Source organism: Drosophila simulans, chromosome 2L (genome assembly GCF_016746395.2).
Source record: "Drosophila simulans strain w501 chromosome 2L, Prin_Dsim_3.1, whole genome shotgun sequence".
NCBI classification, from domain to species: Eukaryota; Metazoa; Arthropoda; class Insecta; order Diptera; family Drosophilidae; genus Drosophila; species Drosophila simulans.
In genome coordinates this window covers 11,801,604-11,824,201 of record NC_052520.2, presented here as the reverse complement: position 1 = coordinate 11,824,201, position 22,598 = coordinate 11,801,604, and the positions used below count along the sequence as shown (strand labels likewise).

General features: G+C 39.7%; 2 protein-coding genes across 2 annotated transcripts; both read right to left on the bottom strand.

Annotated features, from left to right (window-relative positions):
- Window positions 1-202: 202 nt before the first annotated feature.
- On the bottom strand, window positions 203-1,600 carry LOC6732023 (odorant receptor 33b). Its single transcript, XM_002079120.3, has 2 exons — window positions 792-1,600; window positions 203-614 (listed from the first exon to the last, which is right to left on the bottom strand). Exons 1-2 carry the CDS (start codon window positions 1,517-1,519, stop codon window positions 203-205), a joined length of 1,140 nt encoding a protein of 379 aa, XP_002079156.1. The 5' UTR covers window positions 1,520-1,600.
- A 263-nt stretch (window positions 1,601-1,863) lies between these two features.
- On the bottom strand, window positions 1,864-3,210 carry LOC6732022 (odorant receptor 33a). Its single transcript, XM_002079119.4, has 2 exons — window positions 2,466-3,210; window positions 1,864-2,398 (listed from the first exon to the last, which is right to left on the bottom strand). The coding sequence occupies exons 1-2, from the start codon at window positions 3,185-3,187 to the stop codon at window positions 1,984-1,986; spliced, it is 1,137 nt and encodes a 378-aa protein (XP_002079155.1). The 5' UTR covers window positions 3,188-3,210; the 3' UTR covers window positions 1,864-1,983.
- Between the last annotated feature and the right edge of the window lie 19,388 nt (window positions 3,211-22,598).

Sequence of the window (22,598 nt, the reverse complement as noted above, 5' to 3'; positions counted from 1 at the left end):
TAAACACTTATTTCAATTTTTAACATAATTTATTACTTGTTCGAGTGTAAATTCAGGTGCATAATCCGCGCTAAATGGCATTTAAACGCCGCCAATGCAATTTTCATGAGCCGCGCGTTAATGGCCGCCATTAGTGGTAATTAAAATTAAGCGAATATGCAAATTTGTGGGCCAAACGCCTGGCTGGCTGGTCGCCCACTTATTAACGCAGCGACATGGCCAAAGTGAAGAAGGAGTAGGCCAATCGCACGGTAGCAAAGAAGGCGTTCATCCCGATGCCAATCATCCCACCGGCCTTGATCTTCACTTCCGCCAGGGTGAGTTGCATAAATATCAGCAGGATGCGGCTGTAACTCCGATCCATACTCATCCAGTTACTTGAGTAAATCGCATAGGTCAGCTGGTTCATCTCCACGGATATCAGGGTGCCGTAATAGCAGCACGGGAACAACTCCAACACCATCGATAGGAAGTACACTCCGTAGTAGGTTACAGCAAAATTATTATCCGCAAAGAAAAGAATGTTTACTAGAGTTATGGAAATATTAACACCACTTGAAATAAACTGGCCGAGCTGCGAAATATTCATGGTGCTGCGCAGTAACTCCACTATTCTGAAAATAAATAATAAAGATACAAAATAAACACGGATAAATATTTACAAAGAAGTATTTTATATCAAATGTAAATTGAAGAAAATAGATTTCCGTGACATCCGACAAACAAAATGGTTTTCCTACAACTTTTTCATTTTACGATAATCATTTAAAACCATTCTATATGTACATTACTTCATTAGTTTCCGGTGATCCTCGATGCTTTCGATTAATTGCTTTCCGGTTAAGTACTTTGTTTCCTCTGGACCTCGGCCAATTCTACTCAAACGCATCGCCAAAAGTCTTACATGACCGGCAACCACGCAAAATGTCATCGGTGGATAGGAATCGTTGGCCAGATTCTGAAGTATGGCCAAACTCACTCCGGTAATTTGATACGTTACACTAAGCCAAAATATTAGTTCCGAGGCCTGCACATCGTATGGAAACCAGGCGGGATATAATAGCTTATGTCCACCCGCGAAGAGAACTGATGCTATAGCCGAGATATTCGATAGTCCATAGGCCACAATGAAACTTTTCCAAATGAAATTCGCCTCACGTCTCGTATTTTGATTGAAAAACTCGCTTTCCTCTTGACTCGAAGCTCGCTGATCCAGCTCTTTAAATAATATTTCGATTTCTTTAATCTCAGATAGCTTGATGCGAAAGCAAATAAACTTAAAGCTGGCGAAAAAGCATGCTGCCGTAATTGGTAGACCCTTGCAGACATCTCCCAAAGATCTATCCATAAACAGTCCCAGAATCAGATGAATTGGATACCAGATGGTTACGAAAACTGTAATCATCAAATCCAGACAACGATTCAGAAAGAATTTGCTTTCCAGGCCCAAAAGATGCCAATATAACCAATAGGTTCTGTAGATATCTTCACTTCGAATGACTCGCGGTTTTAAATCCATGTTCGAAACAATCGAAAAGGTCCTGCGGCATTTCCTCTTTTATACTAGGCTTTCTAAAAGGCTAAATTATAGTCCTACATCGTTACGCCCATCAATTTACTGCGAGTTTGATAACCCTATAATTTGCTATGACCAATTCACACCTTTTCCTGGGTAAGAACTGCCTGGGAAGTTAACAATTTGGGGCCGACAGCGTAAATACAAATTTTTGCTTTGGTTAATCATATTTTATTGATCACGGAACTGTGCAAAAGAACTACATTTGTATTTAGATAATTGGGTGTTGTCTGTGAACAATAAATGGACATGTTATAAATTATGTATTTGCTGATGTGTTGCTTGCGGTTTAGCAGGTTAGTTAATATTTTCGATTCATTTGACATGTGTTGTTAAAACTGAGGTAATTGTTTTTTAAAAATGCTACCATATTGAAAAATAAATTATTCAGCTGTATTTCTATTTTCCTATACTCGAAATGACAAGGCTAAAGTGTAAAAGGAATATGCCATTCGAACTGTGGCAAAAAATGCGCTCATATCGATGCCAACAATTCCTCCTGCTTTTATATTCACTGGAACCAGTGTTAGTTGCATCAGTATTATCAAGGATCGATTGTATCTTTTATCCATTTTAAGCCAGTTGCTGGAGAAGATGGCGTATGGTAGCTTATCAAACTCCATTGTCATCAGAGTTCCATAGTAACAACTTGGAAATAGTTCTATCAACATCGCAGCAAAGAACACCGCATAATAAAGCATTGCAAAGTTGTTTTCCGCAAAGAACAGGATGTTGATGAGTGTTATGGAAATGTTGATTCCACTGGAAAGAAACTGGCCCAGTTGGGAAAGATGTAAAGTGCTGCGAAGTTGACGTATTATCCTGGAAAAGATACATTTGATTAATCAATAATAGTAATAATTATAAGCTCTTAAATCTTTAATCTCACTCCATTAGTTTCCGGTGATCCTGAATACCCTCGATGAGTTTTCTGGTATTTTCCGATCTTGTTATCCTTATATCGTGACCAATTCGACTTAAACGCATTAACAATAGTCTCACATGTCCAGAGACCACACAAAATGTGATCGGCGGATATGAATCGTTGGCCAGATTTTCCAGAATCAACAGACTAGAGCCCAGCGCCTGATAGGAAAAGCTAATCCAATAGATTGGCGCGGTTGCTTGAAAATCGTAGGGAAACCAACCCAGATACATTAAATTTCGACCACTACTAAATAAACCAGCTACGGTTGCAGTGATTATAGCCGATATAGCAGCTACCAAGTAACTTTTCGAGAGCATTCGAGCCACACGACTTGGATTTTGGTCAAAATAGTTGCGTTCCTCTTCACTTTCCGCTCGATTATCCAGATCCTGGAGCAATCCTTCAATGGCCTTAATTTCTTTAAGTTTCCAACGAAAACAGAAAAACTTATAGGTGCAGAAAATGCATTCCGATGTGAAGTGCAGACTCCTGAAGACTTGAATCTTCGGCTTTTTATACATTCCCAGTATAAGATGCACGGGAAATAAAATCGTAATGAAAGACGTGATTGTAAAATCCACTAGCCGTCGGAAAGGATAATCGCCTTCGACTCCCAGAAGTCGCCAGTATAGCCAATAGGTTTTGTAAAGATTTTCACTTCGGACTTGCCTTCTTGAATCCATATTTGAAACAATTGAACAAGTTATGTACCGCCTTTCCTTTTATACTGTTTTCTTTTAATAATTAAATCTAAGTCGGGTAGGCGTAATTGTTGTCCCAGCAATTATATTTAATTGATTCCAGCAATTATCACCTATTTGTGTAAACTAGGCAAGTGTGAGCTGTAGCGTAATAACATTAATAAATACAAGTTCTTCACTGTGATATTCACGGATTAGGTAAATAATTAAACAGATGTTAATTTTTATATATTAATACCAAGCTTGATTTTACAAAATTTTCATTTTGCCTAAACATTGCAAGCTACAATAAAGTTGATAGTGTTTAATAGTAAAATCATTTTCTACTGCAGTGGAAATGTGTTACAAAAAATAAAAACAAATATTGTGTGTAACCTTTTAAGTACTTTTATTTAAAGAAACCCATCTTCTATCCTTTGCTGTAACTAAGCATACAAAATGGACATTAAAAATGCAGTTAAAAGTCGGTCAAATGTTGTCCCATGATCTATTTTGCAACTGCACTGACTAAGTTGCCATTATTTGGCATTAAAACTCTTATCGGCAGCTGCAGGGAGTAATAAAAAAGTATAGTTGCTTTCGATGCTGTTAAAAAAGTTGTAACTTTTACCTTTCAAATGTTTTATAACCGCCATCGATAAGTTTTGAATGCAAACATTTCGCTTACATTGTCTTTTGTTACGCTAAAACACAGTAAAAAAGGAGTTTTTTGCAATTTGTTTTTTTTTTTCGGTTACCATTCTCAAATACTTTTTATGGTTTCATGTGCTTTTGGGTAATGCTCTTTCGGCAAATAAAATATGTCAAGGCTAAGAACAAACAAATTTTAGGTTTTGTTCAAGCATACATTGCGTATACGTAATAACAAAATGAACAGCGTTGGCAAACATTTGTGAGTGGGGAAAAGAAGGAAGTTTAATTTTATTCCTTTAACCAACATAAGTTAATTTGTTTTAAAAAATTTTTTTTTAAATCCCATTTTAGTTAAAATGTAGCATACAATAAAAAAATAAAAAATATGCTCGCGTTGACTGTGAGGTATAATTAAGAGGCAGCTGCAACTTTCTTATTTTGGCAAACTTTTTGTGTTTTTTGTTTGTGGTCTGGCCCACTCCATACCATGACAAAGGAAAGTTGCCAAAGTTATTTGATTTGGAATTTTTTTTTGAAAAGTTTCTCTCTTCTATATGATTTTTTGGCTCCAACTGCTCTGTGAGTGTGTGTTTATGTGGCACTAAATTAATGAAAATCACAACTGTGTGCAAAATGTAATTTAATCTTATTTTTCCCCACAGTTGGGCCCGAGGGCAACTGGCGCGTGGCATACGATAAACTTCCCGGAAAGTGTGAGTTGGTGGAAGTATTCTGGTTTTATCAGGCGAAACTGACAGTTTTCAAATTTATCAAGTGGCCGAAGGTTTCGGTAAAGGAGGAATACCCATCTGGTTGTTCGATTTGTGATAGGCAAGGTCACACGGTCTTGAACTTGTCGTTTTGTCTGTTCCCTAATTTATTAGATTTTCCATTGCCGCACGTTAGCTGCTTAGCATCAAAGGATTCGTTTTATTAGCTTTCCAGAACTAATTCTGCAACTGGAATATAAACACGAGCAAAATTAGGGTAAACAATTAAATGTTCATCTAGAGAACTTGAAGCGGAAAAATCAATTTAAAAGTCTAAGGTCCATAAAAGACATCGCATTTATCGCTGGATAAGCAGGCAGTAATGTGGTTTAGCTGCATTTCTGTGCCATTAAATGTGAATCCGTTGCCCCCTGAAACTGCAAAATATCAAAGCAATAAAATGCAGAAAATAGCCCGAATTTTGAGATCTCTTTGCTTGGAGCCACAAAAAAAAAAAAAGAAAGAACGAAAGAAAAAGTCGGCTTAGTCAGCAAACCAAATTATACCAAAAATGTTCACTTTGCAAAAATAGTAATATTCGTTTTATTCGTTCGCTTCGTTGTTCTATTCATAAAGTCAATATTTGCGAATGGTTATTAAGCAGATAAAGCACCTTGAAATCTGTTCATTCGTGCACTGGCTAATATCTAATTCTGCGAATTGAGTTTGCAGTTCTTCCCCTTAACTGTGTATACTTTTGGGTTGCTAATTAGCTTCTGAATTATGCCCACGCATTATATAATCTATAATGAATCTCACACAGCCTGATATAATATCGCCCATGACATTGACCACATTCAGACTTTGTTTACTCTAGACGCGAAGGCATTGTGTCAAGTATTTATTGCTTTATCGCTATGTTATGTTTCGTTCAACTAATTTTAAACGATTTTTCACAGCACAAAAATTTACCAGAACTGCGCCAAAAATGGTGTGTGTTTCTCTTGGTTGGTTTTATATATATTCTGCGTTTTTTTTCACCACTAAGAGGTCATGGGGGTGAAGTGGTTTGGGTTTGGGTATTTCGAGGGCTCCAAAATCGAGTGTCGGCGGAACAGCTGCGTTTGCCGTTTGTTTACTTGGTCTACTCGGGGTCTCTGAATGGACTCCGGTCTGCTCTGTGTGCCTTAGTCAGGGGCGTGACCCCAAGGGGGCGTTCAATTATTTGTGCAGCCAACAATCAAGTCATGCAGTAATGTGTACATTTTGGCCAAAGCAAGCAGACGGGGGACATTTTTAAGGATAGATTGTCATAAAGTGAATACTTTTAGAAATAATGTGTAACTTATTTTTTGCAGCATTTAAAATAATATAGATTTAAGGTTCGCTTAGTTAAGACTTATTTAGTTTTAGGTTGGTATAGTTGATTATGCGTTCTAAATATATTTTCTTGGAATTTATTTATCTAAGGAATCCCCTTTAGCTGCGCCCATGCTTTCTAAATGCTTACTTCCTCAGTAATAGTGTCTGTGTATCTGCACTTGCGGCCACTGCTAATCGTCTAATTTTATCATGTGGTTTTCCCCATTTAAGTGCCGCCAAGTGTTGAACGATTTGTGTAGTTTTTCCTAACCAGTGCACCGATAGCCCCGTTCCCTGTGGCAGTGGTTTCCTTCGTTTTTTTCTCATGGCTATTTGTGGAATTTTCGGTATGGTTGTGCTGGGCTGGCATTCTTTGCTTATCATTAGGCTAAGTGCTTGCACATTTGACCTTGCCACGCCCACTCATTAGCAGGTTAATGTGTGACAACGCCCAGTTGCACTTGAAAGCCTTTTGTCGTCTGCCAAAGAGATGCATATTAATTGGACGGATTCGTTGGAATGGGGAAAAAAAAAGTTGAATGGGAAGATAGACATGACACAGCGGTCAGGCGCATTCCATATTTGTTATGTTCTCATATTGCGCATACGCCAGGGTGGCCTAGGCAGACAACACACGAGGGCAATCAATCATGTGCCGAAATTACGCAGCCGGCTCCCAATCTGGCCAAGTTCAGCCTGGCTTAATCTGCTAACCGTGTTTCCGGTTACCATTTTGCATAGAACGCGCGTTTCGCTTGCCAAACAAAAGTTTTGCATAGTCAGCTTATGTTTGGCAATGGAACAACAATATTTCAGTCCAAGGATGGCTTCGCAAAGTTTGCCGACCCATGGAGCCACTTTGTAAACTTTGGCTATCGCACCAATTTAAGGAATTTAAATTAAATTTAAACTTCTTATTATGTTATTATGCGGTAAAGTTACGTGTACAGGAACAGTTATATATATTTAAATGTTACAGAAAGTATAAATCATTTAAAAATATTATGCGCCAACCTAGACTTAGTGGGAAAAATTTAGGAAATATTTATTTTACCAAGAAATTGAACTTAATTCACATGAAATATTGAATAATGCCATATTTCTCTGCTGACTGAATTATATGCTATTGATTGTTCCACCTGTATTATTTGATTATACCTTCTTCAACACGTCTCGTTCAGCTGTTGCCTGGGTAAGTGCATTTCGATTTCGCCCTGTCAAATTATGAGCTGCCTGGGTGCCATCTATTTCTGGCCCACTCCGACTGCTTTAAGCGGCTTTTGGGAGCAGCTCCATTTCCTTTTAGCCAGCAGCGCAGTTATTACACGCCCACAAATGCTGACATTTCAATTGTTCGGCCGGGCTTAGCCATGCTGTCAGTGCCAAATATTGTTGGGGTCGAGTATTGCGTTTTGGCCATTAGTTGGCAGTCCAGTGTGGCAGGAACTGGAGGCATGGGAACCTCGAACTATAACCTTAATTCCTCAGCCTTTGCCTTCGATATCCGTGACGACGCTGGTCGTCATCGCAGTCGTAGCTGAGCCCATAAAATATGAACCAATTGACGTGAAATTGATTGTTCTCCTCCAAGCTGTGCTCCACTCTGTGTTCCCTCTTGCTCTCTCTCCCTTTCACCCTGTTGCCGTCTCCTTCTTTGGCTCCCTCAGTGTCTTGGGGTTTTCTGTTTGCGCTTTATTAACTACAACTGCCATAAAATGCAGGCGAAGCGAGCTTCTGCACTACCATTTCTCGTTCACACCTTCAATTCCCAGCGAATGCACTGAAATAAAAAAATAGCTATTTTTTACTGTGGCACCTAAAATAAAAAATGAAAAGAGTGTAAGAAATGATTTCTTATAAAGAGTCTTTATTATTTAAATGAGAAAGGAAAAGTTAAGCTCATTCTTGAAATCTTTTCCATTAATTAAATGAAAAAATAAGATATATAATATTAAACATAAAGATATTTGTAAACCAGAAATATGCTAGTATAGATTCTTGTGTTTATTTCTTAATATTCAATTTTAAGAAATGAAATATATTTTCTTTGTGTGTACTTTTATCCTTATCCTTCTCCCTGCCTCCTGCACATCCTGCCCCACCGCTTATCGCTCATTTTACACGCTGCCAGCTTTGCGAGGCGTTGCCGCAAAATTCCTTACAGTTGGCATATTTTACGTGCCGGGCCAAGGGCTTAGAATACGCTGGAGAATGGGCCATGGCAAGGATTAGAAGTTGGCCGGATCTGGGATCCATGCCCGACCTTCTTGGCTCTTCCAGTCAAATCGAAGTATTCGAATGGGATTTTCTGGCGTGCTCTTAATTAATGTGATGACTTGCGGTCAGACAAAAGGTCCAGAGCATCATCAATACATGACATTGGGCACCATAAGGACAATCATCCATCATGAAGGAGTTGTCTGAGGGGATTGGCAATGAATGCAGGTGCACGTTATAAAGAAAGTTCGGAATGCGGACAATTAGTGATGGTTTCAGTAGTCTCCTTCAAGCCAATTCATTATACAGAGAATTGTTTAATGACGGTTTAAAGTGGCTAAGAGGTAACTAATTGAAGTTTTATAATAACAGTCAGCCAAAGACTTTGATCTGAAACTATCGATATATTAAGTCGGTGTTGATAACAAATATAACTTTAAATGCCCAAATTTGTAGCCCGAAGTAGTGTTATTAATGTTTAAAATGTTGTAACCGTTGTTAAATCTGAATAAATACTCCACTTGGTCACCATTAGCTACTGATGGGCCTGGCCCACACATAATATAATCCTTGAACGTGGGCCATATGTCAGACATTCCTCACCTGTCCGTGGCGCAACAGAAATGGCCATTTATTTGATGTCGCTACTTACCTTTACACACACGCTTCATTTCCATTTGTAAGCAATTTTTCAGACCCAATCCTCGCGTGGAAATACGCTTCCCAACCAGAGTTTTCCACCAAGCAGGCCTCTCTTTCGGGTTTCGACCATTTGTATGCGAGTTGCAGCATCTTTCGGTCGGTGGGCTGGTGGAAAATGGGGAAAAATCCGCTTCGGCTCCTGCAATCGGCTCGCTTCGAACCCAAAACACAACAATGAAAATGCCGCATCGAACATGTTCGGAGCACATGGCACGAACCGCAACCGAGAACGCAACTTTCAAGAAATGTTTTCAAAAGCGTTGGCGGAAATTCAGTTGTTTGGAAGCCATTGCAGCTAACGGTACTCTCGTCGGATTTCCCATTCGCTTCGATTTTCCCTACTTGTACACTAGGCCGTTCAAGAAACGTGTGAAAAACAATAGAACAAGTGTCTGTGTGTGTGTGCGTGTGCGTGTGCGAGTGTGAGTTTGTTTGTGACAAAAGTGAGGGATAATCCTCGATAAATCTAGCGCAAGCACAAATTACAAAGGAAAGAAAAGTGCAAGAAAAATAAATAGGAAATGTAACGAAACGAAAAACTTGGACAGTGAAACTAAAAACCTATACCACTCAATCCAATCGAAGTATTTTCAATGTCAGAACAATAACAACAGCAGTAACGACTTTAAGAAATGGCCACCTATTGTTTTCCTCCACTGCTGCAATTTGTACGGCTTCAAAAATAACCATAAGTTGTCCTTGGCCAACGGGCGGCTATTTTTAAGCGTTTTGCTGTTGTTGTTGCCAGCGACCCCCCATCGAAAGACATAAAAAGTGAAAGCCAAGTGCAGCGAGATTCGCATCGGATAAAAATATATGTTTATATGTATATGTATTTAATTTAATTGAACAAGAGCTGCGCGGCGGCAAAGCTGCCAGAATCTCGGTACTCCGATTGACAGGGGAGAGAAAAAAAAAACAAGTGTCCTGGACTCTGATGGATGGCCCCGTGTGACTTGTGTTTGCTCTTGAATTCGTTTCTTATTGCTGGTATTTTTTTCTGTTTTTCAATTGTTTTCCTTTTTAATGTCGCCAGCTAATTTGATGCGTTGGCAGGCTGTCAACGTGGCTGGCATTGTGTTGACGGATTTGTTTTTGATCAGACAGGCGCCACACGGCGTATACGCAATTTACAGCGAAATTTCCTACGGTTAATAATTGATGTGAGAATTGAATTTCCAACCAAATGTGCCCCGGGAATAATTGTCAAGTGATTTATTTATAACAGCTTACCCAACGTGAAGCCGCGGCATTCGTTGAATTCAATCAATAATGTAGAAGGGGTGTGCATAGAACATCTTAAGCAGCTCACTTGCCCGATAAACAATTCATATAAGCCATCAACGATGCCACGCCATTTCAGCGGAAATTCATTTGAAAAGTGGAAGGGAGCCCACTTGCTCAGACAATCAAAGCAGTGCGCCTTGCGAGTCCGGAAATTTAATTTCCAGGTAAAAGTACGGGCAAAGGAACCGCACGACCTGAATGCACATGTGGTTAATTGCTTGTCCTCAAACGCACACATTGTACCGAGCAGCAGCAGCCATTACGTATACGCCATGGGCTCCCGACCTCCGACCTCAAAACGGGCTTCATTCGCCTACATACGGCGCATGGGGCACGTGCTTAATATTTTCAAGTCGAGCCTTTGCCGGGGCACGTACCTCGTCGTAATTAATTTATGCAATAATTTTTCATTGCCGACATAACTTGACAATTTTTCGTCGGTCTAAGCCCGAAAAACGCAATGGGAAAATGTTTTAATTTTAGAATTTGTTTTCCCCTCTCGGCTGAAGCCATAAACTAAAGTTGCCACCCAATCCCGAAGGTCTGGCTCTTATTGCCACTAAATTTTCCGTTGGACAATTGAAAGAGTTTCTGGTGGCAAGGGACGTCCGAAGTTATGATAAATGACAAAAGACAAGGCACATAAAAGCCTGGGCCAGTCCAACTTTTGAGACGTCACGAGAGGGAAATGGCCATGAATGCCGGTCATTAGGTTAACTGACCGGGCAGGAAGTTGGCCAACGCTTATACCACTATTTCCTCTCCAACGGTCCCCCGCTCAACTTCAGCTCCCCCTCCCCCCACAAAATAACCCCCTCCATTTCCGTCATTGTGTTCGGCACTTTCTTTTTTGGACACTTCACTTTCGATGATTGGCGACGCCACTCGAAGGAAACCCAGCACAAGTGGCAACAGTAACGCTCAGAGGGGCGGATAGCGAAAAGGGGGAGTGGCTGCGACAGCTGCGCTTTTCGAGCCACCAGGGGAAAATCCAAGGAGCGGGGCTATCCGGGAACTCGCACTTGACAATCGCCATCAAGGACGAGGAAATGCCACGTTCCTTTTGTACTTCTGTGCTCAGACACGACATGCGATTGAAAGGAGAGGGATGGGAGCAGCTAATCGAAAAGGTTATTGACTAATCCAATGAAATATTTGACAAACCTTTGATCTAGACTTAAAAAAATATTTTATTATTTTGGGGATAATTTGAAACTGTGGAATTAATTTGATTATCAAATGATTAAGATTTCAATTGTATTCTTGCTACGTTTACTCTGCCCTATTTTTACTTACGGAAATGTTAAAAATAACAAATTTGAAAGAACTTTTCATTTGTTTGTTTCATTTCACTACCTACGTCATTGATTGCCGCCTGCTTTGAATTTTTATTGGACCAGCTCGCTTGTTTCCCCATTTTCTCCCAAAACTGAAGGGCGAACCCCACCTGCGGGCGTTCGGGGTTATTGGTTTTGGGAAACTTGCGGCACTAAATGTCAAGTGCACGTGCTGTACAAAAGCTGATTTTCCTGACCGCTGTCGAGCACTGTCCCCGCCGCTTTTCCCTCCCTTTTTTTCCATACCCAAAACAAAAACCGGCAACGTGACGTATGAGTGATACAGGCATATATTAACTGCTTCCCAGTGTGCGAGTGTGTGTGCTTGTGTGTGTGTTTTGGGGTGCTTATTAAATATTGCGCAGTCCCGGCATGTGTCAAAGTAAAAGTTTACGACTGTCGAAAAATGATTCGCGATTCGGCAGCTGCTCGCGTTCATAACTAACTATATACTAACTGCAATCAATCAAAATCAAAGTCGGATTTTACAGTCGTAACCAACTGGGTAGCCATATAAATCACAGCAGTTTTCAAATGCCCTAAGTTTGGCGGACAGAGCGCAATACGAAAACTGTGTGCAAGCAGTGGAGCCAACAAATAATTACAATTTAAGCGGAATCCGAGAAGGCAAAAAGCACACAGAGCGGAACCCGTCGAGAAGCTGAGTAAGTAAAGCGGAATGAAAGCACTGATGACCTTACCCTACGCGTCGTTTCTCAATCTCAAATCCCCATTCCCTCTGAAAAAAACCCCAGATCAAATGGGAAATCTGAAACAGAACAAAAAGCCAGGCCAGGCCAAGTCAAACCAATGCAAAGTCATGCATAATGCAAATGCGAGTCAAGGATAGTTTTTGGCACTTTCCAGCACACAAAATGGTGGCGTCGGCCTGACTTTCTCCTTGTCTCGTCCTGCACTTGGCACAGTTTTAATGCAGTTGCAATGGATCTAATAAAAAGTTGAAAGGAGTCGTTCATACGCCTCAAATTGTCAGTTAAATTCGTAGTGTGTTCTTGCAAGTTTGCGAAAAAATTGATTTAAATATAGAAGAAATAACATCACTTAGCTTATTCACTTTAGCTTATTTATTTAGCTTAAATTTCTATTAGAATAAACTACTCAAGAGCAGACCTTCCAAAAAGCACAGCCATAATTTACAGACAATATTTACAATGTTTAGCCAAAACATCGAATCCACATAATGTATTCGAAGAAACAACTCAGTAGACTTGGAAAATCAATTAAATTTGTGATTTTTTTGGTACACCCAAACAACGTAAATTTTAAACGTAATAAACTTGGTGGAAAGCAATACACTCAGAAAGAATACACAAATAAAATATTGGGAAACGCAGTGGTTTTCCTTTTTGTATACATCATTCAATTGGAAAACAAGTTTAGCCAACAAAAAGATCATAATATAATTTTAGCTCAGCTGCTAATTGGCGTTTAAGTTGTGTACTAATAAAAGTACATAAAACGAGTATTCACTTTTTAACGTTTTTCAAAGTGTTTTTCACTCTCAATTTACTTTTGATTTGTTTCTGGCGCGGTATGCAAAACAGCAAAAACTGACCAAGAACCAGGGAATAGCATTTCTTTGCTGCAAATACGCTGTACTTCTTGGGGATATTTGTTAGATACTTTAGATATCTGTAAGATACTTTTCAACGAATTTTCACCCGAGTAACGGGTATAAAAATAGCCATATGTTAAAAGGCTAATTTTTAAAAGGTTAATTTATTTATTTATATGATGCATTATTAAATAAATAATTAGAAAACGTTACAGTATATTTAAAGGGTATCCTTAAGTTGAGCCTTGCTGTTTACTTACTGTTTTACTGTGTTTCAATGGCTGTTTTTGTTTATTTTTGCGCAATGCCCCAATTAAGAATTTTGCGCATCTCCGCAAGACTCGCCCTGCACTTCGTTTCGCCTAGTTCGCTAGTTAATTATCAACAAAAACGTATTAGCAAAGGCTGAATCATTTTTCAAATCTGGACAAATAACAAATGAATGGATTTCGCTGGCCCGCTGGCCCTTTGCATCTGTTAATCACCTGCTGCCAGAAACTGAGCCTTAGGTGCGCAGACTGCTGGGTATGGGTGTATTTTCCTTTCGCAGGCCCTTTGAACTTTTGTGCTCTCAGCGAAAAGCGCAGAAAAGTTTCTACGTTCTGCCCTTGTGCTGAGAATTTTCCATTTTCCTCGACTATTTTCATTATGCATGTGAGTGGCGGAGGCCTCCGACTGATTTATTATATGACCTGGCACAGCCGGAGAAACTTTTTGATTTCTCATTGTGATTATTTTATGATAGTTTAAGCGCAGACTTTGCAGAACCCGAAAACTTTTGCGCACACAATAGCCCGCATCTTCGAAATGAAATGAAATCGGGATGTCGAACGATGAATGTTGAGTTCTGAATGCGAATGCGAATGGCAGTGAGTGCCAAGCAAATGCATTGAAATTTGTAAAGCTGTCAGTATGGGAATGAGTGTGTGGCGTATGTGTTTCATATATATATATATTCACGCTCAATACCAGCTGAATGGAGAGTTCTTAAAAGCGATTTTTATCTTTTTTTTTACCCCAATTTCCATTGATAAATCGTTTCCGATTTCCCAGCAAGGGTTGTATAAATATTTCCACTTCCCTTCAATGCTGAAATTTTCGATTTTCAAGAATATTATTTATCTGGAGCAGCAACAAATTGAATACATTTTCATAGACTGAATGCATGGAGTGGCACTTGCAGCATGAGCATATTACGTATACGCAACGATGTCATCAATTTACCAAAATATTTCTGCTGATGCCGCTGTTCTGCTCTATGGTTGGTAATGAGAACACGTGGTGCCTCGCATTCGCAATTACACATTTAAGCTGTGTGTCATGCATATTGAGAGGCTCATTAAAATCTAGTGCGGACAGGAAGTGAATCGCAGAGATGGAAAAAGGATGCTTCTGGTAGCCTTATGAATCTATTTATATTTTGAACTAATGACTTTCGCTTCAGAGTTGAGAATATATGACTTCCCACCTTTATTTCTCGGCGTGCAGGTGATTAAATTGTCGCCTTTGGGGCTGGCATCGTTATTTCAAGCCATCCAAGGACGAGTCAAGCTCTTCAGAACGAGATTCACAACAATGGCGCGTTGCATACATTTCAGGGCATATTTCATGAGCTGTTAATTTCGCGCGGCGGAAAAGTCATGTGTGAATGCGGGAAAAGCGCCTTTTAATTGAAAATTCACAAGAAGCGGGGGTGGCAAGATGGCGGGGCAAAGGAAAATGAGGAAAAGAACGAGGGGAATGTGGCGCTTAAATATTTTGTTTTCATTCTTCCGTTTCGGTAAAGCGGCCAACAATGGAGGCGCCGCTTAAGTGGGCGTAGATTGTCCATGTAAATGCCAGCGGCAAAGTAATAGAGAGAGATGGAGCAAAAAATAGAAAGAGCCAGCGCTGGCTGGCTAGAAAAGGAGGTTAACAAGTTGAAGCTGTTTGCCGACGTCCCATCCCGCTTGCACTGGAAATTATGTGCGAAAAATACTTTTCGCACCAGTGAATGCCCATGCGCTATGCAGTGCTGTTAAAAAAATAAGCTAAAATGTGCAAATTTAACAGCTAGCAATTTTTTATTCAATAAAAATAAAACGGTAATAATAAAATTTAAATAAATCTTACAACATTCACTGTTGTCAAACATAATTTATTTATTTTATAAAACAAAAATTATAAAATTAACATGACATTTTTAGATCTCGTTGATATCTTTTTTCCCGTTTACCTATTAGCTAGCTGATATTTTTCATCGATTAGTTGGTTTCACTTTTAAATGTCTTTAGAACTAAAACTAAGCCAAATAGGCAGCACTATTTGGAATAGGGGGCTTTAAAATGGAGTGGATGGGGCAGGAGGAATGTCCCTCATCATCAAGTGGTCCAAAAGTGAGCTTAGCATGCCCGTCGCCGCCACTCGAGGATGCAACATGGCAAGGCGAAATTAGACGAGTTGCCATCGCCTTCCTCACATTTGCCCACGTTAAACATATCTCCTGAGTGCAAACTGTTTCCACATTCACTTTTCCCAAACCCCCCTCCCTACACCATTCCGAATCCGCTACAGAACACTCGTGTCAAAAGGCCTGCTGGGTAAATGGGCCACTTGCATTGCCAGCGACCAAAAAGGCGAATGATGAGTTCAGGAAGGAGGATCCTGTAATGTGGGGGAATAGTCTTTCAATCTGGTCCACTTGAAGCCATGGCGCCACAAGGAAAATATCACCCGTAGCTGGTTAGGTAACGTGTTATTCCACATGGAAAACTTTAAAACAAGAATGCAGCCAGGCAATTAGGATAATAATTAAGTGCACATGTGGGATTTTCATGAAATTGTTTGTGCACCTGTTTTTCAAATATTTTGCGCCGTTCAGTAAACGCCAATTAAAAAGCAATGAAATTTTGGAATGTCTGAGGTCAGTTTGCACTTACGTAAATGTTTTCAAATCCATTGTTAGATATTTCATAATTAGAAATTAAATTTCCATTAATGTATTCTTTTAAATTTTTCTATTTATTTTTCTATTTATGGTTAATTATGTATGTATTTAATTCACATGGTTGATAGAGTGGCTAAACAAACAATTATTAATTCATGATCTCGGCTTTCATTTATTTATATAATCATATTTATATCATGCAAGTCAACCTTATTCTGCTTTGTTATGCAAATGTCATTAAGGTAAATGCATGGCATTTAAAAAAATACCATGGACTTATTTTTAGTCCCATGAACTTGGTAAACATTGCATTCGTTCGAAACTATTATTTAATAGCACACCGAACTTCGTGTCGTCCTTAAAAAAGTCTCAGAAATAAACACATGTCACGTATTTTACTTTTGCAGTTCTTGTTTTCCTCAACCTTTTGCTTTTCTATATATTCTTTGCCATTGCCCTCGGCGGAATCAGATGTCAGCGTGGCTCGAGGATTTTCCGGCCGTGGATGTGTATTCCGATGTAGTTTGGTATGGGCATGAGTATAAGGATGGGGTTGAGGATGTCGTCGGACACCTTGTGGCTGTGGCCTCGACGCTAAGGTCTCGGATATGTCATTAATTGCCTGGCCGCCATTTTGGCTGTACGGCTATCCGCTCCTTCCGGTTAGCAGTAACCCGTAACCGTAACCCATACCTCGGAAGCGTAACCGTATCCGTGTCGCCTGCAGGCCAGACTCTACGTAGTTAAACAAATCAACGGTTTCATGGCCACTAATGCAATCAGGCCGCAATAATTTTAACGCTCAGCGTACTAGCAATTTGTCATTTTCCAATCCGAGCTGCTGGGATGGCGATGAGGGGCGGTTAGCCAGGGGAAGGGCGGGGCAGGAAAAGCAGCTTTGGCATTTTCATTTCCATTTTTATGCGCTTGTCATCGCTGGCTCGGAATGGGAATGGTATATGGGGGATGGGGTGGGCTTAAGTGCTGCCATTTGCAGCTAGAAGCGCCTTAGTTGCCTCAGTCTCATTTGAGATACACACACACACGCAGGCAAAGATATACGCACACACAGATACTCTCACTTACGTGTGAGCGAGCGAGTGTGTGTGCGGACACACGTTGAGATGCTTTTTAGTTGATGGGATTGCTTTAGTTTCTTCTTCGCTTGCCGTTATTCTACTTCCACAGCACTTAAATGTGACCAGAAGGTTGCAGATTTCTGCAGATACATATGTATTGTCAAAGACACACACACACTCCTACCATGACAACTTGATTTACTAAATAGCATCGAAAAGTAAGAACCTAAAAAATGGAAACATCAGGGACAAAGCTGAGCTACTTGGTTGTCTTTATAACGATTTCCAAATTCAAGACCTAGCTTTTTAAAAAATTGTATTCGTTTTTTTTAATCGCAAAAACTGGTTTCGTCTACATATTTTTGTACCCTTGTCAACAAATAGAAAACAAATCAGGCAAACTGAAAAGCAAAATAAATAAAAACCTTAAACGAACCGTGATTCTAATATTTGTTTTCATTGTTCGAAGCTTATATTTCCTTTACACAAAACGACTTAAAGTTCGTATAAGCATAATATTGAATGCAAACTAAGAACTAACAAGCAGTCAAAGAATGAAGCTAAAGGCCAAGTTGTTTTTCATCGATTGATGCAAATGAATCACTTTCCTTTTTGTGGTGACCCAATCAATTGGTTTACAATTATGTCGAAAGCGATAAAACACAGAAAATCAATTTAATTCCCCCAGAAGCAGTGGCAGAAAAGTAGGGGGGAAAAAAGCAAATCCAAGTCAAAGTTATTCCGCCTTTGGTCTTGTCTAGTCTTTTTGGTTTTTTTTTGGGATTGTGGTCAGCCAAGCGTTCAATAGATAACAAACTGACACACATAAGCCACACCAACACAACCATACGAGGCTCACTTACGCACACTCACTTAACATCCATTAAACACTTCATAAAATGGTCATTTCTTGTTCCTTCGTTGTCGCCGCCTTGTGTTTCGTTTATTTTGTCATTTTATGGCGGCATACTTTTAGGCGTTCGGTGCCCTTTTTTGTGTGTTGGCTTTATATATACATCCATACAAATGTATTATGTGACCCTCAGTCAGTTGGTGAAGGGAAATTTTTGGTAGTTTCCACTGACTGAAACGCTAAATATCAGTCAATAAATCGATTTCTTATGCATTATTTATAATGAGTGCGGCACGCAGTTGGTTAGTTAGCTGGCAACAACCAAAAACAAAGTATGAAAACCCTTCGGGAGTTTTTTCCCACCGATCCAAGGAACCAATTCCATTGTCTATCATTACAATCAGTGTTTTTGGTATTTTTGTGCTGCCTTGTTGGCCGATGTTCATTAATTGCTTTGCCTTGACTGATTACTTTTATTGATTCCGATTGAAAGAAGCAAATCACGAGAAATCTACGCAGTTGTTTTGTGCCTGAATAAATCATTTTAATCATTCGACGTTATGAAGAAGGTAATTTCTTAAAAATACGTTTCTCATGATAATGTTTGGCAAATATTTTATCTGGTTAACTAAATTTCATTTGTCTCTGACCTTTGCGTCAAAATTTCATTTCCGGTGAATACTTTCTAAGGACTCAATAATGGGCTTGTAAATATAATTTATTCAATATTTCTGTTAGGCACACATGAGTCCTTGTTTATCTACTTTTCACCTTTGGCCAACATCTGCTTGGCAAATTGCGATGTATTTTATTTTATCTGCAAACATTTGACTGTCTTGTTGTTCTAGCATTTTAAATCGTTTCAACTCGGCCGAAACTCAATTAGAGTTTGTTGTGATTCCATTTGGAAGCCAGGCAACAAATTCTGATATAACAAATTTCATCCTTCTTTTGGGGCTTTTGGTGTTGGCTTTTCGATTTCAAGGCTCTTGACGCTCTTTGCCGAGCACTTTCCCAGTTTTGCCGGGTAATGGGAAAAGTTTGGCATTTCTTTTATTTTTTTTCGGATTTTTCCTTTTTGTGCTGATATAGTTTTGGGTTTCAAGCGTGTGAAATTTGGTAATTGGCTAAAAGCGAGATTGAGTTGCAAGATTGTCGTAGACCTGTTTTCGATAATGTGCAGACAATTGGCTGGGCATTTAAATTGTCTCCTCGGCAGTGGCTTCTGGATACCCTCAGCTGTGGTCGAGCGAGTCATACATTATGTATGACATGATTGGCGTATTTGTGGCGGCATCAAATGGGATTACGGCCTTGAACTTTTTCATCCCATCCCCGCCTACACGAGGGCTTCTCCATCGCCCATCACCCATCGCCCATCTCCCATCCCTTCCCATTACCAGCCTTCTTCGCTGGGCTTGTCATTGATTTATTGGCTTTCAGCCCTCTCAGTCTCTGTCCTCCAAGTCGTGTGTACGTGTGTGTGTGATTGAGTGGGTGATGTGGGTGGAAAATTCATTTAAACTTGCTCTACGCATATTACTTTTATCTAAGAACTCCCACTCCGCACATTGTTTTAAAAGTTTTTCTGGCCGCAGAAGCAAACGCAAACGCCGCCTACTCTTGCATAATTAAACAACGGCAAGACAGGTGCAAATGAAAGAAAGTACTTGTGAAAAAAAAGACCGTAAAAGTTTTCGCCATGACACACTTTTTGTGTTACGACACTAAGCGCCTTTTGGTCCTTTAATTATGCAGTTGACAGGCCACCAAACACCCACAGTTCCCTATTTTCGAAGCGCGACACTTCCCATATTCCCCCATTAATGCCCAACAAATTGCCAGCGATTGACATAATTTATGTCAAACACAAATCGGCAACGGTGTCCCGACTCCCGAGGGATCAATAAAAATGCCCAACAGGGATGAAATACTAGACCTGACAGCCAAATGGACAAGGCCAAAATCCCCCGACGGAAAAAAAGGAGGAAAATAAAACAAAAGGATTTTCCCCCGTCACCATGCCCAATCATCTATGTAAAGTTTCCCAAAAGCTGGTCAAGCTGATGTCCTTGGGACCCATTCACCACTGATCGATCTACTGCAAAATGGGAAAATGTATAAAAATATATATAAAAATGCTTGTGTCAAGTGCTGACAATCAATTTCGTTTTGATTTCAGCAACTCGATGAGTGAGTTTGCTCATCTATTCGCTTTGATTTGAGTGAGAAAAGTAGAAAAATCGCTGCTTTGACATTGATGAAATACGATTGCAGATTGCTTTCACATTTTGTGACAATTTTATTAAATCAAAATATACTCACTCGTGTTTTGCCATAGCTCAAAAATTCTAGAGAAATTTTGATGGATTGGAATTGGTTTTATCTAGAATGATTTGTACCTTAGATTGATTACTACTTTCAAAGGATTGGTCATTTTACAAAAAGTTGTAGCTTTTTTTAAATAAGACTGTATCAAAGTAATTAAAAAATATAATATAACAAGGTCAAGCATTCAATCAATCGTAATTTCTCCCCTACATTTATTTAATTGTCCTGGGCTTTCTGAACTGGAATAAATGGTGTGCTCCTCCTAATTGCCACATTTAGTGCTTTTAAATGTTACTAATTTCCAAATATTCCCCGTCATTTTCATACAAAGCAGCAAAGCCAAAGTAATAGACATTTTCCGATAAGATAGCACTGCATAAAACCATCAATTGTCGTTGTTTTGTCATGGACTCACCGTATTTCATAAGCGGCGACATCGAATGAAATGGATGAAGAAGGTTCAGTCGAGCCGACGTCATCGTCCATCACCCATCAGCGTCCATTCCATCACTCTGCCATCAAATCCCATCACAATGGCCATGGAATGGGTGTTCCAGATCCCACCCCCTATGGAGCAATATAGTGGATATATCCACCCGATGTCCGACCTGTCGCTTAAAGCAATGAACTTTAAGTAATTTGCTTTTACTGCCTGACAAGTGACGAGTAAAACAAAATGTGGCGTTTACTTTCGTATTTTTTATTTCAGCCGCAGGACCTTCCATCCAGTTCATTTTTGGCGGGGACGGTGCGGGGGGCATGGGGATTGCGGGAGCGGTGTCATGTTATCAAAATCAATTTGCGGGGTCCGAGAATAAAATGTTAGACGGGGAGAGGATGAAGGACTGGCTCAGTTTGTCGCCTATTTCGGTGCTCTATTTTTGAGTTTGCAACTTGCCACTGCTGCTGTTGCTGCTGTTGCTCTGCCATTTTATTGTGCAATGTTCCGGAAGGCTGCTTTGTTTCAGCAAAATGCGCTATAAACAAGAGCAGCGTATAAAAACACAACAAAAGTGTTTTTTCACCATTTGCTAGATATATATCTCGACCGTCGCTCCTCCGTACATACAATGTTTGTCGGATGATTGAGTTGGCCCAGCTGCAATTTATGCTCCTGCTCTTGGGCAGATCACTTGGTTTCTATTCCTGCTCCCTGGTTGGGTATTTATCTCAGTTTTCAAGCTTTGCTGGGTTGCAAGTGCCGGATTAGCCGGGGAGCTGCTCAGAAATGTTGGGGATTTCATCTGAAGTAAGTGGTCAAATGCGATATTTTTAGTCGTTATGCATTGTGGGGATTGTTCTGTTGCTGGACTTTGAATAATATTATTTTTCGCATTTTTTGAGAAATTTTTAAATTTTTAAATCATGTATTCAACTTTTAGTTTAAACATTTCTATAAATAGTAAAAACCGCAAGGGATGAAAAAAAGAGGAGCTTATTAAGGAAATTCCTCATCGCATTAGCCCCCTTATCATTTCCGATTCTTCGTTCCAATTTAAACAAACTGTCAGGTGAAGGAGCAACTGCCTCAAAGCTTTGTATTAGAGATTGTTTTTCGTAAGCTGCTTATTACAGCTCAAAAAAATGTGCTGGCTTGCAGTCTTGATAACTCGCAAAATTGACAAAAATATATTTAGAAAAATAAATGAATCTGATTTAGCCCACGCGGAACCTCTGCCCGTTGCCATTGTGGCTGTCGTGCCCCAGTATTCCCAATACACATATAAATAAGAAAATACCAGCAACGTCCGAGGTGAGCTCGTAACATTGTTTTAAAATGGCAAACGCCTTGCGTATTTGGGTCGAAAAGCACTCAGACAGCAGGGCCCAGGTAAAGTGGAGTGCCTCCGAGAGGGTGCCCTCTTCAAAGGGAAGGAATTCCACACGTCCACAGTGGCTCGATAGAGTGTTGGTGGTGGTGTAGGTACGTTTGTGTCTGTGTTAGCCAGGTGACAGAGTAAGCGCCTTAAGCCGCCTCAGAGAGCACACACACATACACACACCCACACACACCTGCGGGAAGGAGAAAAGTTGCTACTTGGAAGGGTAAAAAAATAAACCTACAAAAGCACAAGCTACATAGAAACGGATATTTAGTATGTAAGTGCAAGCATACACTCAGAATAAATATTAAAAAATTCTTTTAACTTTGGGATGAGTTCTCAGATGGATTTGTTCTCAGCAGCTGCCAAGCAATTGGATATTAATAAGTATATATTCTTTCTTTTATACTAAATTACAAATATTTCTTTAAAGTAAATTGGTAAATCGTTCCTGAATTAAAGTAAATGTTTTACAACGATTCACATTCCATATTCCATTCACTTTTGCCCCCGTGTATCTACCTTTCGCTATATATAATACGTACTTTATTTTACGT

Excerpts from the sequence above, each read along its gene's own strand:
- LOC6732023 (XM_002079120.3), bottom strand. The coding sequence starts at position 1,519 with ATGGATTTAAAACCGCGAGTCATTCGAAGTGAAGATATCTACAGAACC. Across the intron at positions 615-791 it reads GATCACCGGAAACTAATGAA|AATAGTGGAGTTACTGCGCA; the intron begins GTAATGTACATA and ends ATTTATTTTCAG.
- LOC6732022 (XM_002079119.4), bottom strand. The coding sequence starts at position 3,187 with ATGGATTCAAGAAGGCAAGTCCGAAGTGAAAATCTTTACAAAACCTAT. Across the intron at positions 2,399-2,465 it reads GATCACCGGAAACTAATGGA|GATAATACGTCAACTTCGCA; the intron begins GTGAGATTAAAG and ends TATCTTTTCCAG.